The sequence below is a fragment of the Aquarana catesbeiana genome, linkage group LG02 (assembly GCF_042186555.1).
Source record: "Aquarana catesbeiana isolate 2022-GZ linkage group LG02, ASM4218655v1, whole genome shotgun sequence".
NCBI lineage: Eukaryota > Metazoa > Chordata > Amphibia > Anura > Ranidae > Aquarana > Aquarana catesbeiana.
In genome coordinates this window covers 141,944,661-141,971,019 of record NC_133325.1, presented here as the reverse complement: position 1 = coordinate 141,971,019, position 26,359 = coordinate 141,944,661, and the positions used below count along the sequence as shown (strand labels likewise).

At 44.4% G+C, this 26,359-nt stretch overlaps 1 protein-coding gene across 3 annotated transcripts in view; it reads right to left on the bottom strand.

Moving 5' to 3' along the window:
• Positions 1-26,359, bottom strand: part of TNS2 (tensin 2) — a 271,078-nt gene that overhangs the window by 131,308 nt on the left and 113,411 nt on the right. For all 3 annotated transcript variants that reach the window (XM_073613552.1, XM_073613554.1, XM_073613553.1), the window contains exon 2: positions 5,166-5,271. In XM_073613552.1, the coding sequence (XP_073469653.1) occupies positions 5,166-5,271 (106 nt within the window). The remainder of the gene's footprint in view (positions 1-5,165; positions 5,272-26,359) is intronic.

Sequence of the window (26,359 nt, the reverse complement as noted above, 5' to 3'; positions counted from 1 at the left end):
CTGGAGTAAAAAAAAAAAAACAAAAAAAAAAAGATCAGCCTTGAAAATAATACAAAACCAAAAAATAATAATATATATATTTTTTATCAGATGTGACAAATCAAAATATATTGAGGGAATCACGATAAATAATAAAGAAAGAAGTTTGTGAGAAGTCCGTGTGAATATGAGCAGCAAAACTACTTCATTCTTCTAGCATTATAAAGAAGAAGAGAGTGCGCTGTATTAAACTATTTTAAACATTGCAGCCTGTATCCATTCCGAACGCTAATTTTACTAGTCCAAGCTGTTCCGTCTCGGAATTTCTTCTGAGCATGCGTGGCACTTTGTGCGTCGGAATTGGCCACACGCGGTCGGAATTGACGCGATCGGATTTTGTTGTCGGAAAATTTTATAGCCTGCTCTCAAACTTTGTGAAAATCCAATGGAAAATGTCCGATGGAGCCCACACACGGTCGGAATTTCCGACAACAAGCTCCGATCGCACATTTTCCGTCGGAAAGTCCGACCGTGTGTACAGGGCATTAGTCTGCTATCACCAGGGCACAAACAGCAGAAAAAATTTCATCACGTGGCACCACCTAAAAGTTAAGTGTTATCGTGAATTAAAGCATCCATAGCAGTAGCTAGAAAAGCTTTGGTGTGTGGACAAAGTAGCCAATACAAGCAGACCTGACTTGAAAATTCTAACTTCAAAAAAGAAAAGAATAACAAATTAAACTAATATACACACCCGACATTTGTTTTTGACCTCCCCCCCCCAAAAAAAAAGGGTTCCTCTAAAGTAGTTTTGGCTTTACACTATGTGGTTAGTTTACACAATTACAATGCTTTGTGATGTACACTGACCACTAGCACTACATTTTGGCTAAGAAGAAATGTGACTCCTATCGACAAAATGATGTAAAGCCCCAGAGACTGGGATCTGGAACTGTTCTAATTTACTGAACACAGAGTTCCAAACAATACAGATACATAAAAACATGTGGTGCAATATATGATTTTCCAATTCAGCCTTGCATTCTACATGTTTGACCTTGAGTGACCACCACATATGTCAGACATCTTCTTAAGAGCTGCAGCATATGTCTTGGCTAGAAAATGATCCAAAGTGAATGCATACACAAATAAAATGAAATCACATTGAAGCAGAAACAAAACAATATGTATTTTATTTGCACTTCAAGGTAATCGGATTATAGCAACTTTGCCAAGGACCAATCACAAGAATTAAAAAAAAAACTGATCAGATGAGTATGTTGTTGTGTTAGCACTAAAATGAAGCTTCTGTTTGGAGATTTTATACATATACGGTACCACTGACCAATACATGTTAGATAGGTAATTCCAGTCAAAACCAAAATCTACTCCTAACCCCACTCTAAGCCTATTCTATCTACCCTGTAAAAGGAAAGAAGTTTATCTTTTAAGGGGTTGTAAACCCTCAAGGTTTTTCACCTTAATGCATTCTATGCATTAAGGTGAAAAACCTCCTGTGATGCAACACGCCAGAGCCCCCTTCTACTTACCTGAACCCCGTCTTTCCAGCGACTGGGACGAGCACAATAGCTCCAGCCGGTGTCTCAGGTCCTGATTGATAGCAGCGCAGCCATTGGCTCCTGCTGCTGTCAATAATATCCAATGATGCGGGAGTCGGGGGCGGGGCTGAGTCCTGCTGTCTGTGCCATTGGATGCAGCAGGAGGACATGGGAGCGCGCCCACACGAGTGCCCTGAGAAAGAGCGGCTCTCCAATGGGGCACTCGAGGAGAGGAGGAGCCAGGAGCGCCACTGAGGGACCCCAGAAGACAAGGATCGGGGCCACTCTGTGCAAAACCAACTGCATAGAGGAGGTAAGTATGACATGTTTGTTTTAAAAAAAAAACAAGATTTTAGATATCCTTTAAAGTGTAAATTCACCTTTGAATCTCCGGTATATCTGCGCCAGGGGTCCGGGGCTTAGAAAACCTCTCTGCAGCCACGCATCTTCTCCATAGCTGACAGGATTGGCTATGCGGCTGCTGATTGGTCGGCGCCGCCAATGTGACGGCACTGACCAATTAGAATGCTCCAAAATGTCCCTCCTGACGAGGGACGTTTTGGACATCCAGCTCAGGGAATTTCTAAGCCCCAGACTGGCGCGTATATACCGGGGCTTAGAAACGGAGATTGCCACGGTCCAGCAGGTCAGTGAGACCGGGGGTGGGGGATTTTTCTGTAAAGGTGAACTTACCGTTTAACTATTCTGAAGTGACTCTGGTCTGGTCATATGACTGGGTTCCAGCACCGGCTTCAGTGTAGAGGAAGGACAGCTGACAATGGCTACCCCATAGTAAGTCTATAGGTGATGTCATAACCCAGGCTCTGCAGTCATTGTCAGCGATCTCTCCTCCACACTGAAGCTACTGCTGGAGAGATCATTTGACCGATCAGAGCGACATCAGAATAGGGAAGTATACACATCTTTCTTTTTACAGGGTAGATGGAATAGGCTTATAATGGGGATGGGAGAAGATTTAAAGTGCTACTAAACCCAGGACCCTGCATTCACTATACTGTATCTGGTCTCCCACAGTACACAGAAATGCAATCGTTTTAGTAAATATAAACTGCTAAATACTTCTCTCATCAGCAGTATATAGCAGTCTTGTGACTTCTATCAGTGTCTGGTTAAAGCTTGTGGGAGGAGTTTGCATTCTCCTCTGACTGTCTTATGAGGCTGCAGGACCCCTGACCCTCTGTCTGGACAGTTCTAATTGACACTGTGCTTATCACATACACCCTTCCAAGAAAAAAAAAAAACTCTCTAGCAATACACACCAAACTAGCATGTGTACCTTGCCCCCAAGGCTCTGTACTATTAGGAGATAGTTTAGGGACTGTGGAAGAAGGGGAGGATCAGAGAAGAGAGGATTAAACAGCCTTTTTACACAATGCAGAGGATTAACCCCTTAGGTTCCACAGTTAGTATAACAAGCATGCTTTACTGCATATACAGACTGATTTTACTGTTGTGGTATTAGTAACACTTTAAGCTTAGTTAGGTTTTGACTAGAATTACACTTTAATTCTATCTTTTAAATAATTAAATAAAATATTTCAGGCTGCAGAATTACAGGTGAAGACTCTCCAATCTGAAGGATCTTAGTTCAAAAATATCAACACCACTTATATTAACGTTCAGCTGCAACTCATCCTTTCACTCCTGGGTAACCACATAACAATGTACATTTTCCAAAAGGCATGCTTTCATTTACGATCACATACTCATCAGATTCAGCATTCACCGGAAACATCAGCACTCGATTTCTGAAGGTCTAAAATGCTTTTGTTACAGCCCTCCAATCATAAATTCTCTACTCTCTTTAGCTCTTTGGTCGCTCCCAAGGTGCACACCAGCACAGAGATATGGGATTACAGCTTCAATTCTTGGGACTTTCTATCTACTTCTCATCCCTCTTAGAAACAACTCCACCAGTATATTGGGCAGGAATTTCTCCCATCAGAGTCCTTTAGAACCCCCATGGCATCAGAGTGCCCCCCCCCACACCCCATTCACATCAAGGTCCTCAGCCCCTCCCCATCTTTCCACATTAGAATCCTCTGCCCCCCTTTCACTTTAAGTCCTTAGTTTCCCCCCCTTTCTTTTGCAGTAGAGTCCTTAGTTCTCCCCTCCACCTTTTTCACAAGAGAGTCCTACCTTCTGACTTTCACCAGAGCATGGTTGTGGCAACACAGAAGTGGGCAGGAGGCAGAGAAGGTCTAATCAGTGGCATCTACTGTCCTCTTTTGAATGCTGGGACTGCCCTGAATGTTACTCGGTGGCTGGCCTATCTACAGCATGGAAATGCATGATGTTGTGCTAAAATATTGCATGTATCATGGTCCTACTGTTAACCCCAGATGGCACACCGAGGAGCTGGTCTACATAACATAGCCATAGTTCAAATGCCCAGCCTGTAATCCTAGTATGTAGAAAAACAGCATATAAAAGGGGGGGAGTAGTAATTCCCTCATATACTTCCTAGTAAGGCTACAGTAGACTCTGCAAGAAAATGCCTGTACACTCACGACTGAACATCGTCAGAGACAGGACGGGGAGAGCATCTCTACACCCGAAAACTCAGCAAAGAATACCCAAAAGTACTGGCCTGACCTGAGAGTCCTGTGCTAACTGGAACAAACATGATATCACTGCCAACACAGGGAACATCGCATAATAAATTAATTTGGAAATTCTGCACTGGCTAAATGGAGAGAATTCCAGAGTTTATAATATCCAGCATTAATCCACCAATTAATATTGATAGAAAATCTATTCTCGTGAGGAAACTAAGGCCGACCATAGACGGTTCGAATCTCGGCCGGTTCAGCAGGAATCGGCCAAGATTCAAACCATGTATGGTCAGGCTGAATGTACCAAGTTGATCGATCACATGTATGTTTGTTACATATTAAAATCATAAAACAATAAAAGAAAGGTTATTTGTGCAGAAAAAAATGATACATGGATTACATTATTACCTTAAAGAGGAACTTTATCCATAACAACTTGATAAAAAATAATGCTCTTTTGCAAAGAACATACATTCAACATTAATAATTATACTACCAAAATTAGTGTGTGTTGTAAATTGCCTCCAACATTGTTACTGCTTCTTCTTGCTGGAGGCTGCCATTTTGCTGAAGCCCAGAGCCCCTGAACAGCAGTAAATCTTTAGGCTATCAGCAGATCAGCTTCTACAAATTCGGCACAGTGCTTAAAAAACGGAAAGCAACTGAACATGTGCAGAGCAGGGTGAGACAGTATATTATTTGATTTTAAACAATTTAGGCACATATTTTTAATGTTTTACATAGTTATACCTGCAAAAGGGGCCAGCCTGAACTGATCTAACAGGGACTAATTTTCTGACTAAAGTTCCACTTTAAGTAATGACAGAGTTATTGCCGAAGGAATTGGCCCATAGCAGAAATGTAGGGATAAGGAGTGAGGGCTAAACTGGTGAGTAAAGACCCCTGGCAAGTCATAGGTCTGCTTTAATTTTCTAACTTCCACTAACAAAAAATCCATTGCTTTAGGTGTGCTAATAATGTGACATTTAAGACCATCAGAGGTCGCCTCTGAGGCTGAATAAAGGCATGCAGAGTACTTGTCACCATTTACCTTTGCAGACGCTGCCTTGGGACACGACAGGTTCACTGCAGGCGGCACACAGCCGCTTCTTTCTCAGACCTTTCTCTTGAAAGATGTGACGCTCACCCCCTGCAGGCTGTAACGGAAACAAAACTGAGATTAAATAAGACCAACAGTTACAGCTTGTTTTTCCTTAAAAAAAAAAAAGTTACAACTTGTATGGAGTCTAAATACAAATCACCACTAAAATTGTGGGCTCACAAAATATGCAGCACATGCCCACAACAAAACAACATGTTAGAGTAACGGCAATTTAGTGCCAAACACAGAAAGAGACAATTTTAATAACTCAAAGAAACATTAAATAACTTTAATAACGCAAAGAAACATTTTTCTTTTAAAGTTAATATACACTTTCTATTGTTAATTAGGTTACGTAATATAGGATGACCAGACATTCCCAGTTTTTGGGAACAGTCCCTAGATTTCAAGTGTTTGGCAACAGGCTCATTACTAGTTGACACAAAGTTGCCCTTTATTGCTGTACTTCCCTGCATAGCTGTGTGGTATGGTTGTATGCACCAAAGCACCAAATTTTTATCCCCACCACTATTTATTCTTAATTAAAAAACAAGGTCATGAAGGCCTAAAATGAGAGGCACAGGGCAGTGAATGCAATGCAACCAGGAGGTTATGTTAAAAAGGTGTCTCTTTTCAAGATAAGGCTGCCAGCTCAGACACTGACTTCGTGTGGTGGTGATGGCTACTTGGACTTGTCCTGGCTTGGCATTATGTGCACATGGTTCTTTGCTGTGAAACAGCTTTTCTATTTGGCCTCAACTGAATCCCTGAGTCTTCTGACAATGTGAAGAAGGGTATTAATAACGTACGGGAAAAGTTAGACATTGGGCTCCATTCACACAATCAGATCGTATGCGGTATTTAGGTATTTTCCCAAATACCACATGCGATCCTGAAAATGTCAATTCACTACTGATTTATGCAGTATTTACTGCATAAAGCAAAAACGCTCTGTAAATACCACGTAAAACAGGAGTGAAAGTCAATTCACAAAAAAAAAAAAGGCATGCTGTAAAAAAATTAATGGTCCCAGCATTTGACATTTAAGGAACCAGCAGCCGCCAGCATCCTTAACCTCCCTGGCGGTATGATTATTTCGGATTTTAGGTGCTGAAAGCGGTACAATTATTTTGCATGGAAATTTGGCATTTTATATTGTAGGCCTGTAATTCTTAACAATAACGCACTTAAATCTGTCCAAACAAGAGTCTAGTAGATATCCCGGGTATGATAAAGTTTGAAACACAAAACATAAATTATAACATAATAAATAAAAATAAATAATTAAAAAAAATAAAATAAATTTCCCCACGATTCACTATCGCTCAGTTCTGCAAGTGTTCTAATTTACTATCGCTGTTTTCTAGCTGGTCTAAAGCCACTTTTGATGTAAAGGGACACTTTTTGGTTGCTATGGACAATCTCCAGTTTCCAGGCAGAAAGAACAGTATATATAATATAAAACTGCATGCAGGGCATAGGACAAAGCACTGGGGACAAAAGGGATGTGACATGATTTCATACAGTACTGTAATCTGTAAGATTACAGTACTGTAGGTGTTTTGATTTTTACAATTTTTTGAATTTGCCGCCAGGCAACCGCCCCGTGCGTCGCGCCGCTTGCAGGGAACGGAGCCTGGCAAGGAGAGGCTTCGGAGGAGGACACAGCCCACGGACACTGCGGGGGACATCGCAGGATCCTGGGGACAAGGTAAGTAACGCTGCACCAGGATCCTGCAATGCGATCCCGAGTGTGGCTCGGGGTTACCGCTAATGGGACTGAATTTTAACCCCGAGCCACACTCGGGAATACCGCCGGGGAGGCTACAAACAAGTAAACAGCCTGGTTGTTAAGGGATGGGAGGCTGCCGTGTCCTTAACAACCGATGAGTCATCACCTCTCAGCGAGTTTCCCCGATGACAGCTGAAAGTAAAAATAACAATTGATGGCAATTTAAAAAAATCATGAAAAAAACAGCGTGTGGGAGGGGGGCATCTTCCCCACAACCCTGGCTGGTGGTTGTGGGGGTCTGTGGGCAAGTAGCCTATCGGAATGTGAAATCCCCCTTTAGCAAGGGGGCCCCCAGAACTCCCGCCCCCCATGTGAATGAGTATGGGGTATTTAGGACCCCTACTCATTCACCAAAAAAAAAAGTGTAAAAAAACACATTAGACAGTTTTTGAAAAGTCCTTGTTCACATGGGGGGCAGCATCTGGGGGCCACCTTGTTAAAGGGGGCTTCCAGATTCTGATACACCCCCCTGCCTTAAAAGCACCCTCCCATGTTGAAGGCATGTGGCCTGGTATGGTTGAGGCGTTGGGGGTGCTCGCTCGTCCCCTTCCTTTCCTGACCTGCCAGGCTGCATGCTCGGATAAGGATCTGGTATGGATTTTTGGGGGGACAGTTGCTGGTTGTTAAGGAAGTTGGTGGTTGCCTCCCCTTAACACTTAGCTAGTGACAGCCTGTGATAAGGACGCCGGTTACCCCTAGCAGCAGTAAATTACTGCAGCCTTACTCTACTAAAATACCGCACGACTTCATAAAATAACTCATGTGGTATTTTAGTAGTGTTTTTAGTGAATGCTAAAAACTTTTTGAAAAATCCTATGCGGTACCCTACCACATGCACAGATGCGGTAAGATACTGCTTTGTGAATGGAGCCCACTGACAAAAAGAAGTTAGAAGTCTCAACAGGAAATAATATTTAACACATACAACAGAGTTGTAAAGCAGATCATTGAAATGAAAAGTATTTATTAAATGTTGCATTCAAACTTGGATGAATAAATGGCAGTCAAGAAGACTGCTAGGAACTCAAACAGGTGTGAAGGTTTCTGTGTTCATTGCATGGAGATCAGCAGGTGCAACTCTGAAACCTAAAAACCTTGTATAAACTGACATTCCACTTTAGGCTAGGTTTCCACTAGTGCGTCCCCAAAGTCGCGCGATTTTGCCGCGATTTTTTACCGCGATTTTACCGCGACTTTTTACCGCGATTTGAAGCAATGCCTGTATCTATAGACCTCAAGTCGCATCAAAGTGGGACCAAAGTAGTGCAGGGACTACTTTGAAGTCGCTGCGACTTGAAGTCGCACAGATATGAACGGTACTCATTGGAAATCATGGGAAACAATTTGTCATGCGACTTTTCAGTCCCAAGTCGCATGAAAAGTCGCACTAGTGGAAACAGAGCCTTAATGTTACCCAAATAGGTAACCAGTACATAACACTTGTCGAAGCTCAGGTTCTTAGTGCTGAGCACAGCTGGTTAAAATGTAATGATTTAATAATAATTGAGCATTCTTCACTGAAGACATGTTTTCAGCAGAAGAGATAAACAGACAGTAAAAAAATGGGATGATAAATACGCAGTAGTTAGATTTTTTGCACAGCTGCTCAACACCAGTACTTGACGTCAGTAAGAAAACAATGTTGAAGAGGAGGTGACAGGAAGATGTATGTAGACCACTCATTAAGCTGATGGGTGTAGCAGTGGGCCAAGCTGTAGGGATATAACGAGACAAACTAAGGCTGTCTTAACTGCTCTTCGGAAATTCGGAAATTGTCGTTCATTCAAAGAGCAGCTAAAAATACAGAGGAGAGGAAAGGATCAGTATAATCCAAGGAAATTCAGCCCAGAAACCAGTCTAAGAAAATATATAGTAAATACATTTTTACACAGTACTGTAATGAAAAAACATTTCCAAGTCCTTGCTTTCAAGCCATACCCAAGCTACTGATATCCATGTCCACACTGTCTGGATTTTGTCAGGAGGTATGACAAGACTGCAGCCAACTATGGCTCGGCCAAAAAACAATCAGGAACCCATTTGTAAGCTTCTGTTTACTACTTCTGTCCATGTAATCTCTTCTACCTCCATTAATATCCAGGAAGTTATCTGAGCAAAGAAGGTAAACTGAAAAGATGTTAATAGATGGTGATATTTGCTGACCATTGAACACTATTTTCTCACCAAGAACCACCATTGTGAAGATTTCCATTATGATCGGTTATTGCTTACGGTTCCATCACTGAATTTCCTGACACTTAGCAAATGCAGCAAGTATGATATGCTATGTTCTCTAAGTGCTTACAGATGGTAAAGTTGAATGTTAGATGGTCTGGTAAATGTAACGAAATTCACAAACTCCTTGTAAAATCGAGGAAAACCCAGCGTATGTTTCTTTCCTTACCCATAATAGCTGGATTAAAGAGAAACTGCCAATATCTACATTTAGGAACACCCATTGCTGACTTGTTTACGAAACAGAACAGGATTGTCGCAGTTATCCTTTATTAACTACCAAACACGCATGTGTATCTCTGATTTCACATGCATTGAACATGTATGTTTCAAGTCATTGTTTCACCAAATAGAGAATATGCCAGCCTCTGGGCTTGTTATAGTAAAGCAATAAGTAATAATAGATCGCTTTAAAGCCCATTCCTAAGGACACCTGAAGAAGGACCTTTCCGCCTACAAACAGAAGAAGAGAGAAATTTTATGACAGTAGTAGAATGTGATCATGGATTTTTATAAGTATAAAGGGGTATTCAGATGCCAGCGATAAGTTAGAGAAAGGTTGGGCGGAGGGGTGGTGGAGGGGGAGCCCGGAGTTCAACTTCAAAGTCAAAACTCTTGACAGAACTTATAATGCCATTGCTATCTTCCTTCTGAAAATGCTAGTTGCCTGGCTAGAAATCTGACTCACTGACTCACTGCCTTCAGAACTCTCTGAGGTATAGACCCCTAAGTGTACAGATTAAGAAAGTCAGAAAAACTTATCTCCTATATTTTTTGCAGGTCAATATTGCAGCTAAAAGGTCAGTATGGCAGCTAGCATTTTCAAAAGAAGCAACCAGCAATAGCATTCGCCACTTGTTTTCTCAGCAAAGGATCCTTTAAGGACCAGTCACTTATATTAGTCCAAGTTCACAGTTAACAGATCATTACTGAACCCATTTTATTACATACACTATGCATTCCATCTCACTTGGACTTGTCCATACTTTTGTAATGTTAAAACCAAAATAAAAAATAGTAAATTGGAAATTTATGTCATTGGTATACACCAGGGGTCTCTAAACTTTCTAAGCAAAGGGACAATTTACTGTACTTCAGGCTTTAGGGGGGCCGGACTGTGGCTATTCGGTGTAGAAAATCCGCCGGCATCATTGCCCCTTCATTGGTTTTAATGGGAGAAATAATGATGCTGTCAGTAGGGGGAATGGATCCCCATCTTTGGTGTCAGTTGGTCGAGGGCCAGATAAAGGCAAGCAAAGGGCCACATCCAGTCCCCAGGCTGCAGTTTGGAGACCACTGGTCTACACAAAAGAAAAGTCTTTGCTGAGTAAGTATTCACTGTCTTTTTCGTAAAACCCCTAAATAACTGTTTTTAGAAGCATGATCTCAGATATGCCAGAGTTTGTTACAGAACATATCTAAACAGATCATGAAAACTAGCATAAAGTTATGGAGAAGCACCACTCAGTGTTGGGTTATAAAAAGATACCCCAAGCTATAAATATCTCCTGAAATTGTATTAAACCTTTTAAAGAAATGTAGTGCAACTGTGACCATGCCTGGCAAAGGCCATCCCACCAAACTTAGTGACCTGGTAAAGCAGCTATTAGTTAGAGAGGCAACTAAGAGGCCAACGGAAATTGTAAAGGAGCTGCAGGAGGGCACATCAGAGCCGATAGAACCATTCATAAAACAACTATAACCTGGGCACTCTACAATTATGTGCAAGCAAAAATCCAGTTTTTCTTATTATCTTTGCACTTGATGGTGTATTCAAAGTGAACACAGCTTTTCCTCAGCTTCCTTTTATTTATTTTCAAAAGTGAATCTCTGCTCAATCCAAGTAAAAATTTGTGGCAAGACTTGAAACTTGTCAAAATCCCCATCTAAGGCTGGGTTCAACTTCACACTATTGCGAATTGAAAGCGGGTTCCCCGCATCCAATTCGCAATAGCAGGAGATTTTGACCAGCTCTCTATGGAGCCGGTTCACATATCTCTGCTGCGGCTCCGGTGCACATTTGCACAGGAGCCCTGTGCGTCTTTTGGTCCATTTCAGGTCCAAATTCAGCCAAAAATTCAGGCTGAAATCGGACCTGAAACACTGAACGTGGACGCACTGGACCCTGCTGTGAGCCGCATGCAAAGATAGTGTGAGCCCAGCCTAAAATATAGTTTTCCTTTTGCAATATGTATTACAGAGAGCCTACTCCATTGCCTGTTATCAGCTCTACCCAGTGGCATATCATCCATGTGTGCAGGGTACTCCCTGCACATGGGCCCCTGAGAGGGGGGGGGGTCCGACTGTGACCCACGTTGCACACATGGATGATTGTTCCTTGATCGGGATGGTGCTCGCAGAGGGACAGTTGCGAGCACCAATCTCCCTGCATGGCTTTTCAGACAGCCGCTTCTCCTCCACACCCTCCCACGGCTGTCAGCTGAAATGCCATACAGGGAGATCGGTGCTCGCAACTGTCCCTCTGCCACACCGATCATCCCCCCAATGTCCGTCGTGTCCTTCTCCTCCAGCCCCGTGTTCTCCGGACCCCTGTCTTCATCCTCCTGTTCCAGCCCCGTGTTCTCTGGCCCCCTGTCCTCCTCCTCCACCCCCCCCCCTTGTTCGCCCGCAGCTGCCGGGAGAGGAGAGGAGGGAGCCGGCTGCAGGGGGTGTGTCAGGATGGAGAGCGGAGGAAGAGGCCCCCCCAAACAAAAGCTGCAAATATATATACTGATGGAGGAACAGGATGAGTGATACTTTACTTTGTTTTGGGGTGAAGATCCCCTTTTTATAATTCCTGTATCTGATAGAAGAGGGAGGTGTCAGCTATTCATGTCTATTTTTTATTGCAACAACTGCACAGAGAGAATTCACAAAGCACTGAATGATTGCTTGAAGAGTAACGCCACTTTTTTTTAGAACAAAGCATACCCTCTGTTTGATCTATGTACATTACAGGGAATAAACTTCCTATTTTAAAGAAATAGCTGTTTGTTTGTGTCCATGTGCAAACTGAATGTGAATGGGAGTGACTTCTTCATTAGTGATCAGCTGCTGGGTTTGAATTCTCTTACATGTGATTAACCCTTTGGGAGTCTCACCGCAACTGAAAATTTTGTTGCAGAGGAATCAATTTTGCCCAAAATCTGATTTGAATCGAAGACCTTCCACACTGAGGCACTTCTCAGGCACTTTCACGCTAAAAAAAGTGCCTGAAAAGCTCACGAAAACCTATTTTCATTAAAATCAAAGAATGTTTTTACACTGGGGCAGTGTTCTGGCAGGGCGGTAAAAATAAATGGAAAGCTCTTCAAAAGTGCCTGAAAAGCTCTTCAAAAGCACTCAGTGTTTTACTCGCAGTTTAGAAGCGCTTCAGTGTGAAAAGGGCCTTATTAGTGCAAACTTCTAAAAAAAAATCAGTGAGCCAATCACAGAAGCAGGAAATTACATTTCTGGGGGGGCATTCTGTACACTATGTGTGTACAAAATGCTTCTAGGTTGCCATATTGCATTGTATTTTACAGACAATTACAGTGCTGTAGATTGAAAGGGAAAGGTAATTTTTACTAATGTTTGATTACATAGAAACATAGAAAAGTGCTCTTGGATGGGCCGCATCCACACGATCAAGATGACCCTTTTCTCGAAACTCCTGTATGCTTCTAGAGGTCTAGCGGTTTCAATCCCCCCGCATATACTGCGTTCTTTGCAACGTCAAATTCTTAAATTTGTCTGGGGATCGACCAGACAAAGATTGAATCAGGCAGTGTTATACAAACAGGAGCGTGCAGGTGGTTTGAAGTTTCCATACCTGATGCACTATTATAAAGCTGCGCAAATTGCACCCTTGATACAGCTATATGCTGAAAATTCGGGATGTGGACCCTGTCCCGTTATCGTCACTTTTATGGCTGCCCGCTCAATTTCATTCTAAGCCTCTAAACCCTATTTTGTCTCATTCATTCGCAATATGGGATTCGGGTAAATATTCCACAGGGCTTCTTTCACCTCACCTACCTCTTCTGGAGGTCTTCAACTGCCCATGGTTTCCTCCAGGGTTGGATGACCCCCATAGCTTTCACTGGTTGGCACTCGAAAGGCCAGACAATGGTCTGTTCTTTTCTCATGACCACAGGGGGGAATATACTTTTCAGCAGCTTCAGAAAACTTATGAAGTTCCTGACCGAGAGAGAAACCGCTATATCCAAATTCGCCATTTCTTAGACACCCTGGTTAGAGAAACACATCAACCACAACCTGCATAGATGTGAACCTGGCCTAGATGCAGACTCAACACAGACTCCAGCATCACTTCTGATGGGCTGTTTAGAGGGTAACAGAACGTGAGAAATCCTTGTTATGCTTCAGAATATTTCTGCCAGGGATAGCCAATTGCTCTCTTTCCTCCATAAATGTAACCAAACTTTTCACTTCTCCAGTCCATATCCATTGATTGGCCCAAGAGAAAGACTGCGGTGGTCCAGACATGGAAACATTGAAGTGAAAACTAGCACTGCTTGGCAGTTAGAGTGATGCCCACGTATAGCCAGCCTGGGATTTAACCGTCCCTTTTCAGGAAATGTTCTGTAGACTTTTCTACCGATTCACATCACAATTTTACTTTGAAGGTTTAACTTTGACACATACTGTTGTTTCAATAAGGTCTGCAAATAGCGCATGGAAATTCTGAACCTGAAAAATCCTGTAAAAGACCCAAAACAAATAGAGGAAATTCTTAGCATAATGCGCCTTTCATCATAGTCCTTTACACGGGTGAAATTTTGGGATCAGATTTAGACGGAATCATATCTAAGAAAGAAAAAAAAAATAACCCCAAAACCTCTGAAATGTTTCCAGTGCTTTGCTTTTCAGGATCTGGTTACTTAAGCCCGTGTGAGCATACTTTATGAAATTTTGGTGGGGAACGCAGGCCCAGGATCACTATAAAACTGCCAGGCGTATTTTAATTTCTTGGACTGACCTCCCTACTGGTATTAACTCTTTCCATATGGCGACCTTCACCAAAGAAAAGGAAAGCGCCAGCAGTTTCAGATGAATAACTAACATCAGCAACACATTCAAAAGAACATTTAGTTTAGTCAAATATTTTTTTGTAGTTAAAGTCTTGAGTTATAACAACATTGGGCCCTGTAAGGACTCAGTTCACACCTGAACCTTACTGGCACCTATGGCATGATTAAATGGTTCACTCTAATCTAAGATCAAATGTTGCACACACACACAGTTTACTGGCTGATAGGGATGAGCTTCGTGTTCGAGTCGAACCCATGTTCGACTCGAACATCGGCTGTTCGATCGTTCGCCGAATTGCGAACGTTATGGGCCGTTCGCGCTAAATTCGTGTGGCGCGTCACGGCCCATAATTCACTGCGGCATCGCAGTGCATTGCTGGCTGATGATTGGCCAAGCATGCACTATGACCCGCATGCTTGGCCAATCACAGCGCTGTCAGTAGAGAGAGCTGTAATTGGCCAAAGCCAGGGTGGCTTTGGCCAATTACGGCTCAGGGCATTTAGTACACACCCCACACTATATAAGGCCGCCTGCACGGCGGCCCTGTGTAGTGTGTGTTCCGGTGTGCTGAGAGATAGAGAGAGAGAGAGACAGTGTCATTTGATTTGAGTTAGATAGATTAGGCAGAACAGTCAGTCAGTTAGCTGCACTTACAGTGTATTGTGTATATATATGCATCCCAGGTGTTGCATATATATATATACACTGTATTCAGTTTAGCTAGATCCGTTCCTGTTATCTTCTATCTAGACTATTTACATTTAATGCAGTGCGTCCTGCTCACAGTGTTCAGCTAGATCCGTTCCTGTTATCTTCTAGACTATTTACATTTAGTGCAGTGCGTCCTGCTCACAGTGTTCAGCTAGATCCGTTCCTGCTATTTACATTTAGTGCAGTGCGTCCTGCTCACAGTGTTCAGCTAGATCCGTTCCTGTTAAATTCCTACTGACCGGCAGGCTTGTCTGGTTACAGTATATAAAGCTACCTGAAGAAAATTACAGGTGTTCTATTTGATCCTATTAGTACCACGGTCAGGCAGCTAGACTATTTACATTTAGTACAGTGCGTCCTGCTCACAGTGTTCAGCTAGATCCGTTCCTGTTATCTTCCTACTGACAGGCAGGCTTGTCTGGTTACAGTATATAAAGCTACCTGAAGAAAATTACAGGTGTTCTATTTGATCCTATTAGTACCACGGTCAGGCAGCTAGACTATTTACATTTAGTACAGTGCGTCCTGCTCACAGTGTACAGCTAGATCCGTTCCTGTTATCTTCCTACTGACAGGCAGGCTTGTCTGGTTACAGTATATAAAGCTACCTGAAGAAAATTACAGGTGTTCTATTTGATCCTATTAGTACCACGGTCAGGCAGCTAGACTATTTACATTTAGTACAGTGCGTCCTGCTCACAGTGTACAGCTAGATCCGTTCCTGTTATCTTCCTACTGACAGGCAGGCTTGTCTGGTTACAGTATATAAAGCTACCTGAAGAAAATTACAGGTGTTCTATTTGATCCTATTAGTACCACGGTCAGGCAGCTAGACTATTTACATTTAGTACAGTGCGTCCTGCTCACAGTGTTCAGCTAGATCCGTTCCTGTTATCTTCCTACTGACAGGCAGGCTTGTCTGGTTACAGTATATAAAGCTACTTGAAGAAAATTACAGGTGTTCTATCCCAGCTTAGTGCAGCTACAGGCCATTAGTATGTCTGGAAGGCCAAGAAGGAGAGGCAGACAGTCACAAGCCAATAAGAGAGGGCAAGCAGGCTCTGTGTCTAGTGCTGGTCGTGGAGACGGTGCATCCTCATCAGCACGTGGCCATGGGACACGCTTGGCCTTTTTTTCGGCAGCTGGCCATGTTGAGCCGCAACATGCGGAAGACTTGGTCGAGTGGATGACCAAGCCGTCCTCATCCTCCTCATCCTCTCTCACCCATGCCCAGGGTGCTTTGTCTGGCAAAGCAGCGGCCTCTTCCCTCAGCTCAATGTCATCAGTGACTCCTTCCCTAGCTCCACCATGTCCTCATGAGGATTCCCTCGAACTGTTTGACCACAGTGTTGGGTACATGCTCCAGGAGGATGCCCAGCGTTTGGAAGGCTCTGATGACGATACTGAGCTCGATGAAGGCAGTAACATGAGCGCGGACAGAGGGGGTGCCCAAGAAGGACAGCAATCTGGCAGTCATGCTCCCCCTGCTGCAGCATACTGCCAGGTTTGCTCCAGTGATGAGGAGGGAGGGGATGATGAGGTCACTGACTCAACGTGGGTGCCTGATAGGAGAGAGGAGGAGGAGGAGGAGGAGGAGGAGGAGGAGGAGGAGGAGGCGGCAGCACATCACCAACGAGGCAGGATGCCCTCCAGGGGCCAGCCTAAGGGCAACACATTGACTGCATCACACCCCAAAGCTCCACATGTGCAGGGCGCTGCAGTCTCTGCGCGTTATTCAAAAAGTTCTTTGGTGTGGGCCTTTTTTGAGACGAGTGCATCAGATCGCACCGCTGCTATTTGCAACATATGTCTCAAGCGTATCTCGCGTGGCCAAAATATCTCCCGCTTGGGTACCACATGCTTGACCAGACATATGTTGACCTGCCATGCAGTTCGTTGGCAAGCGTATCTAAAAGACCCACACCAAAGAACAAAGAGGATCTCTCCTTGCTCCTCATCAGCTGAGATTTCCAACCCCACTAGACCTTCAGTCCTCTCTGAGACCTGCAGTGAGAGGAATGAAGGTGTAGAATTAGGTGTGTCACAGCCAAGTACTTGTGGGCAATCTGCTTTTGGTACACCGACGTCAGATTGTACCAGGCAAATTTCCCTGCCCCAGCTGCTGCACCGCCGAAAGAAGTTTGCTCCCAGCCATCCACATGCCCAGCGGTTGAATGCTAGCTTGGCAAAATTGCTAGCACTTCAACTGCTGCCTTTTCAGTTGGTAGACTCTGCCCCCTTCCGTGAGTTTGTGGAATGTGCGGTTCCTCAGTGGCAGGTACCCAAACGCCACTTTTTCTCACGGAAGGCGATTCCGGCTCTCTACCGGCATGTGGAAGGCAATGTCCATGCCTCGCTGGACAGGGCGGTCAGCGGTAAGGTGCATATTACCGCTGACTCATGGTCCAGCAGGCATGGACAGGGACGTTACCTAAGTTTCACGGCGCATTGGGTGACTCTGCTGGCAGCTGGGAAGGATGCAGGACAAGGTGCAGTAGTGTTGGAGGTTGTTCTGCCACCACGCCTCCAAAATGCTGATTGTGACACACCTCTCTCCTCCACCCCCTCCTCTTCTTCTTCCTCCATGGCCTCTTCCTCGGAACCAGCGGTGCTCCGTAGGCGTTCAAGGGGCTACGCAAGTACGCAGGCCAAAAGATGCCATGCGGTGCTTGAGCTGGTGTGCTTGGGGGACAGGAGCCACACTGGGGCAGAGGTTCTGTCAGCTCTGCAGGGGCAGGTTCAGAGGTGGTTGACGCCACGCCAACTTAAGGCAGGAATGGTGGTTTGCGACAATGGCACCAACCTCCTCTCTGCCCTCCGACAGGGACAAATGACCCATGTGCCCTGTTTGGCTCACGTCCTTAACTTGGTGGTGCAGCGGTTCTTGGGCAGGTACCCGGGCTTACAGGATGTCCTGAGGCAGGCCAGGAAAGTCTGTGTGCATTTCCGCCGGTCATATAATGCCAGTGCTCGGCTGACGGACCTCCAAAAGGAGTTTAACCTGCCCAAGAACCGCCTAATCTGTGACATGCCCACCAGGTGGAACTCAACGTTGGCCATGCTGCAGCGGCTGCACACGCAGCAGAGGGCCATCAATGAGTACCTGTGCGACTATGGCACCAGGACAGGGTCAGGGGAGCTTGGTTTTTTTTCCCCACGCCAGTGGGCCATGATCAGGGATGCATGCACTGTCCTGTCACCATTCGAGGAGGCCACGAGGATGGTGAGCAGTGACAGTGCATGCATCAGTGACACTGTCCCCCTTGTCCACCTGTTGGAGCACACGCTGCGTGGAATAATGGACAGGGCACTTGAGGCAGAACAGAGGCAGGAAGAGGAGGACTTCCTTAGCTCTCAAGGCCCCCTTTATCCAGACAGTGTTCCTGCGTGCCCGCCGATCACACAGGAAGAGGACGAGGAGGAAGAGGAGGAGGAGGAAGATTGTGTCAGTATGGAGGTGGAGCCTGGCACTCAGCATCAGCAGCAGTCTTTAAGGGATCAGTCCCAAGAAACACATGGACTTGTACGTGGCTGGGAGGAGGTGGCTGCGGACCATGTCGTTCTTAGTGACCCAGAGGACTCCGGACCGAATGCCTCAGCAAACCTACGCTGCATGGCCTCCCTGATCCTGCAAAGCCTGCGTAAGGATCCTCGTATTCGTGGTATCAAGGAGAAGGACCAATACTGGCTGGCAACCCTCCTTGATCCACGTTACAAGGGTAAGGTTGCGGACCTTATCTTGCCATCGCAGAGGGAGCAGAGGATGAAACATCTTCGGGAGGCCTTGCAGAAAGGTCTGTGCAACGCGTTCCCAGAGACTGGGAGGTTACAAACTCCTGTTTCTGGACAACGTGTTGCTGAGGCTTCGGTCAGTCAAAGAAGGAGCGGTGGAGAAGGTGGCCGTCTGACCGATGCGTTCAGACAATTTTTTGGTCCGCAGCCCCAAGGTATGATCGGTTCCAGCAACCATCGCCAGCGTCTGTTTTACATGGTGCAGGAATACCTAGGGGCAAGATCAGACTTGGACACCTTTCCCACCGAAAATCCTCTGGGTTACTGGGTCTTGAGGATGGATCACTGGCCAGAGCTTGCACAGTATGCAATTGAGCTACTGGCCTGTCCTGCATCCAGCGTTCTTTCGGAACGCACATTCAGTGCTGCTGGAGGCGTGGTAACCGATCACAGGGTGCGTCTGTCCACCGACTCGGTCGATCGGCTGACCTTCATAAAAATGAATGAGTCTTGGATCACCACCAGCTACCAAGCACCTGATGCTGATGTAACCGAATAATTTTTTTTGAAATCTCAGATCCCTTCAAAGACTGCCTATGCTGATGCTGAGTGACTATCCCTGAGTAATTATCCTCTTCCTCCTCAATCATCACGCTGATAGCTTGTAAGAACATTTTTGGTTCTGGGCGCCACCACCAGTGCCTAAGGCACAATTTTTCAGCCCCTGTTTAACAGGGGCGTGTAATTACAATTTTTGATGTAATACTTTGCAGCAGGGCTCGTTCCTGCATTCCAACTAGAGTGTCTGTGAGGGGTTGCAGTGTTGTGGCACCAGCACCAGTGCCTAGGGCCCAATTTTTCTGCCCCTGTCTAACAGGGGCGTGTAATTACAATTTTTGATGCAATACTTTGCAGCAGGGCTCGTTCCTGCGTTCCAACTAGAGTGTCTGTGAGGGGTTGCAGTGTTGTGGCACCAGCACCAGTGCCTAAGGCCCAATTTTTCTGCCCCTGTCTAACAGGGGCGTGTAATTACAATTTTTGATGCAATACTTTGCAGCAGGGCTCGTTCCTGCGTTCCAACTAGAGTGTCTGTGAGGGGTTGCAGTGTTGTGGCACCAGCACCAGTGCCTAAGGCCCAATTTTTCTGCCCCTGTCTAACAGGGGCGTGTAATTACAATTTTTGAAGCAATAATTTGCAGCAGGGCTCGTTCCTGCGTTCCAACTAGAGTGTCTGTGAGGGGTTGCAGTGTTGTGGCACCAGCACCAGTGCCTAAGGCCTAATTTTTCAGCTCCTGTTCAACAGGGGCATGTAATTACAATTCTTGATCTAATATTTCACAGCAGGGCCCTGTGAGGGCTTACAGTGTTGTGGCCACAGCAACACCTAAGGCCCAAATTTCTGCTGAGTATATAGGGCAGGACCCTACTTTCAAACATCTAACTTACAAACGACTCCTACTTGCAAACGGAAGGAGACAACAGGAAGTGAGATGAAATCTACCCCTAGGAAGGGAAATTCTCTCCTGTAAGAGTTAATATGGGAAAACAATTTCTCCTTTCCACTGATGCTTTCCAATCCTTGTTCCACAAAAAAACCCAAATTTTCAAAAAACATTTTTCATTGGGACAAAAAAGTGAGGTGAAATCTTCTGAAGAGGAGGAAAGACAGCAAAACAAATGTCACAGGGGTGATAACCCTTCCCTATGTTTTCCAAAAAGCTTAGAAAAGATTTTTTGGCTGGAGCTAAACACGTTAAAAATGTTCAAAATTACAAACAGATTCTACTTAACAACAAACCTACAGTCCCTGTCTTGTTTGCACCGCCTGTATACTGCTGTTCAGAGTATATAGGGCCTGGTGGCCCCACACCTTTCCTTATTTTAATTTGGGTGCGGGGTTCCCCTTAATATCCATACAAGACCCAAAGGGCCTGGTAATGGACTGGGGGGTACCCATGCCGTTTGTCTCACTGATTTTCATCCATATTGCCATGACCCGACATGACATTAAACCCGCAAGCAGTTTTAAATGAGATTTTTTCCTTTAAAAATGACATTTGGTGCAGGGACTGTTCTAAACATGGGAAACACGCGTCACTTTACAGGCATACTATAGACACCCCCCAGGTACGATATTTAAAGGAATATTTCACTTTTTTTTTTTTACTTTAAGCATCATTAAAATCACTGCTCCCGAAAAAACGGCCGTTTTTAAAAGTTTTTTTTGCATTGATACATGTCCCCTGGGGTAGGACCCGGGTCCCCAAACCCTTTTTAGGACAATACCATGCAAATTAGCCTTTAAAATGAGCACTTTTGATTTCGAACGTTCGAGTCCCATAGACGTCAATGGGGTTCTAACGTTCGTGCGAACTTTCGGTCCGTTCGCGGGTTCTGGTGCGAACCGAACCGGGGGGTGTTCGGCTCATCCCTACTGGCTGAATGGCTTTCATTTTCATCCTAGCATTCATCTTCAGCAACTTCTGAACTCCTTGGGTAAAGTAGCACTCACAGAGCACGCAGGGGCATAAAAAAGGTTGCACAGGTCAGAATCACAGAATCATGTGACAAGAGGTTATAGCCCCATCAGAAGCCTTGGTAGAAGTCTCCTAAATGTATCTACACTGGATTTAATGAAAGGTATAAGGCTAGCCATACACATTAACCACTTCAGCCCCCGGAAGATTTGGCTGCTGAATGACCGGGCCATTTTTTGCGATTCGGCACTGCGACGCTTTCACTGACAATTGCGCGGTCATGTGACGCTGCACCCAAACAAAATTGACGTCCTTTTTTTCCCACAAATAGAGCTTTCTTTTGGTGGTATTTGATCGCCTCTGCGGTTTTTATTTTCTGCGCTATAAACAAAAATAAAAAAAAGCCACAGTTTTGAAAAAAACTGAATATTTTGTACTTTTTGTTATAATAAATATCTCCATTTTTTTTTTTTTCATAAAAAAGCACATTTTTTCTCAGTTTAGGCCGATATGCATTCTTCTACATATTTTTGGTAAAAAAAAATGGCATTAAGCGTATATTTATTGATTTGCGCAAAAGTTATAGCATCTACAATATAGGGGATATATTTATAGCATTTTTATTTATTTTTTTTACTAGTAATGGCGGTGATCTGCCATCCAGCGGTGCGCACGTGCCTGCTATCCTGATCCCGCGAGCCGACGTATAGCTACGACGGTTCACGGGATCGTGCTGACCTGCCGCAGTAAAATGACGGAGGCTGGTCAGCAAGCGGTTAAAGTGGTTCTAAAATCTGAAGATTTTTTTTACCTTCATGCATTCTGTATACATACCAGAGATCCCTCTAGATCCATCGATATGCACAAGAGCATCGGCTCCCCGGGGACTCTCCCTCCTCATTGGCTAAGACAGCAGCTGAAGCCATTGGCTTCCGCAGCTGTCAATGACAGCCAGACAGCCAATAAGGAGAGAGAGGGGATGGGACAGAGCCACAATTCTGTATCTTTATGGACATGTAGAGCAGCGGCTCGGGAGCGCACCTGCTTGGGTGCCCCCTATTGCAAGCTGCTTGCTCTGGGGGCACTCAACAGGAGGGAGGGGCCAGGAGCACCGGCCGAGGACCTGAGAATAGAAGGATCAGGGCTGCTCTGTGTAAAATCACTGCACAGAGCAGGTAAGTATGACATGTTTGGGGTAAGTATGGCATGTTTTTTTTTTGCCTTTAATATCACTTTAAGACTCTCATTCCCTCCTTAATTTTGAACAGCAGAGCTGATGGAATCTTCTCTGCAGGCTATTTTAGGGTCCCTGCAGACTGGGCTTAAAAAAAACGCCACTTATTTTGGCAGGAAAAAAAAAATATAGCGCTTAGCGTTTTTTTTTTTTCTGTCAGAAAACTCCTATAAAAAAACGCAATCCAGGAGGGTTTTTTTTCTGTCTCTAAACACTGAGCGTAAAATATGCCTCTAAGAGCCGGTTCGCCTGACAAGTCTCCTCCCGTTCTGTACAATGGAACCGTTCTAATCGGAGCGACGCAAGTCGCTCCGACTTAGAAGAAAGGTTCCTGTACTACTTTGGGGGCGACTTGCATAGACTTCTATACAGAAGTCGTCTTGCAAGTCGCCGCGGCAGTCGTGTGCAGGTCGCCTCGGTGAGGCGACCTGCAAGTCGTGCCGCTTCTAATGTGAACTGGCGCTCAACGTACTAAAGTGCATGGGCACATAGAATAACATTGAGCTGCTTCTACAGACAAAACACTAAACTCCTGTAGAAGCAGAGTTTTTTAAGCCCAGTGTGCATGGACCCTTATTCTGGCAACTGCTACTTCCACAGCTCCAGGTATTGGCCGAAATCTGAGCCATGTATGGCCAACATGAGGTAAATGGGTCCTATTGACTTGTATACAGTTCCAAAATTGGCAAGACAAGGCTTAGATGGGCAGTTTTCGCCCATCTAAGAGAAATCACATTATATTTAATGGTGTCCATCCTCATCAATGCAAATCAGCTGGTGCAATTTTGGAAAGGGTTCCTGTGCTACTTTGGTGCAATTTACAGTGCAACTTGGCCCCCAAAGAATATGCAAAAATGTAACCGAGCCTTAAACTCTTCATGTCCAGCATGTTCATCAGGTCATTTGCAACAAAATTAAATCAATAAACTGCAAACGAGAGGACGGACAACCAATAGTTAATTGGCTGATAAGGGGACTGACAACCAGTAGTTAGACAGCTCAGTAGCATGAGTTTTTTTTTAAGGTTCCTACTATGTCACGCACAGGAAAGAGAGAAGGGGAAAAAATAGGCACTATTATTGTCATTACTCCTATGGGGACATGGTTCCTGTTTTAGAATAGTTAGTTATTCAATATGATTTGGGCCATATCCTTTTTTTAGTACCTATATATTTGTATTTGTGTTTTGCAAAATAGTTCTGCTTTTATTAAAGATAGGGGTTTTTGGGCAGGGGAGGGAATGTTATTATGTAGTTCTTTGAAAATTCAATTTTTTGCACATCTAATATCAGACTGAATGGTTAAAAGTGGAATCAAAGTTGTTGCAAACAAAAACGTTCTTTTAGGATGTTATTATAGTAGATGGTAAGTGTAAACCTTCCCTTCCATCTCCCTTTCTCTTCCACCTCTGCAATTAAGATCAGTTTTGAGTGAAACGCACCAACAGGAGGAGTGGTTGTAAACCCCATTCATGAAATTTGACCTAGGCACATATATCTGTAGTGTTTACTTATCTCTCTCCAAAGCTCTAAGTGCCGTGTCTTTCTGCTGCTCCATTCCTCCGTTATCAGCAGAGTCACTGACAAGTTCTCTGACACATGAGATGACAGCAGCTGAAAATTTGTGTCAGGGAGGGAGCTTAGAGGGAGATAAGCAGAGAGCTTGCCTATTCAGCATACAGCTCTGCATGTTCATTCCTTCCTCTGCCTATGTGTGTGTGTGTGTGTGGGGGGGGTCCCTTTCCTCCAATCCATAGGAGGGCCATAGGAGTACTGTTTATGTATAAGCAATGTGGCAACACCAACCATAGGGTCAGGCAGTCCTAATTGGGAAAATGATGTAAAAAACCAGGGACCTGCACAAATCAGAGTCATATAAAATCATATGATTGAAAAATTGTCAAGGTATGCTGTTGATGGCTGTTAGGGGTATACGGCAAAGAGGTATAAGCATTCTGGATTGAAGCAAATAAAAGTCCATCTCATGAACACTGGTGTATGTTGAAATCCAAAAACACAAAAAGATAGCCGGCTTAGCGATCATCGACCACAAAGAGCAAACAGATCCAGTGACAGAAGCATAGCAGGTAACAGGTAGGCATATATTGTAATTTACCTTACCCAGATGTAAAGGATGATGTGCTGCAAGTGGTCTGCCATGATCTGTTGTGTTCAGTAGTCTGTTTTCCCTGGGATGGAAATAACGGTAGTGTTCAATAGAAATGAATGGCGATCAGCTGAGCGAGGGATCACCTCGTATATCAGCCAGTTCCTGTATGCCTCTCCGCAGCATTTGTCGTATCTGGGCTTAGAACTTAATCATCCAGGATGGATGAAAGGTGAAGTAGCTGTTGGAGTGGCTGCTGGGTACAGTGACCTGAGATGCCGTGTCCCGCACTAATGTGCCAGCAAACATCAGTGCCATGGATCCTAGGCGCTGGTGCAGAGTGCACAGAGTGAATGACGTTCACATGGAGAGGGGGAGTGACGTCAACGCGTTTCACGTGGAAACCCCCGCTTCTTCAGGACTGCCTGGCCCTAGTTGGTGTTGCCACATTGCTTATATATACACAGTACTCTTTTGGCCCACATATTTACACACCTGCAGTGAAGACGTTTCCTTATTTGTTTGTCAGTCTGTCTGTATACCGACAACGTTGTCATTAGATGGTGAACGGTGGAGGTTTCGTTGATTTTATACTTTAGGGTAATTGATCATTGTTTATTCATACATTTAATACATTTATATTCTATTTTGTTATAATTGATTTGTAAATTTTTTTCAGATACTATATCTTGGTGGCTCTAAATGTGGCATCTCTCTCTATGCCTCTCTCTTTGGTATAGTATTTTTTCCTTCATTGTACTGCTAGCCACTGAGCCCCACCCAACACTAGGGTGAGTAGATGAGTATCTGGTGTTCTTTATTGTTTAGTTTGGTTTCCATACCTTCCCTTTATCTAGATGTTTGGCTACATCTAGATAAAGGAAGGCCCGTAGACGTGGTGTATCTGGATTTTGCAAAGGCAATTGATACAGTTCCCCATAAACGTTTACTGTACAAAGTAAGGTCAGTTGGCATGGACCATACGGTGAGTACATGGATTGAAAACTGGCTACAGGGGCGAGTTCAGAGGGTGGTGATAAATGGGGAGTACTCGGAATAGTCCGGGGTTTTAAGTGGGTTCTGTCCTGGGACCAATCCTATTTAATTTATTCATAAACGATCTGGAGGATGGGATAAACAGCTCAATCTCTGTATTTGCGGATGGTACTAAGCTAAGCAGGGTAATAACTTCTCCGCAAGATGTGGAAACCTTGCAAGATGATCTCAACAAATGAATGGGGTGACAGGCTGCTGCAAGCAAAGCAAACATAATACTGGCATGCATTAAAAAGGGGATTAACTCCAGAGATAAAACAATAATTCTCCCACTTTACAAGACTCTGGTCCGGCCGCACCTGGAGTATGCTGTTCAATTCTGGGCACCAGTCCTCAGGAAGGATGTACGGAAACTGGAGAGAGTCCAGACAAGGGCAACAAAACTAATAAAGAGATTGGAGGACATTAGTTATGAGGAAAGGTTACGAGCACTGAACTAATTCTCTCTGGAGAAGAGACGCTTGAGAGGGGATATGATTTCAATGTACAAATACCGTACTGGTGGTCCCACAATAGGGATAAAACTTTTCTGCGAAAGGGAATTTAATAAGACACATGGCCATTCACTAAAGTTAAAAGAAAAGCGGTTTAACCTTAAACTGCGTAGAGGGTTCTTTACTGTAAGAGTGGCAAGGATGTGGAGTTCTCTTCCAGAGGCGGTGGTCTCAGCGGGGAGCATCGATAGTCTCAAAAAACTATTAGATAAGCACCTGAATGACCACAACATACAGGGACATACAAGGTAATACTGACACAAAATAACTCA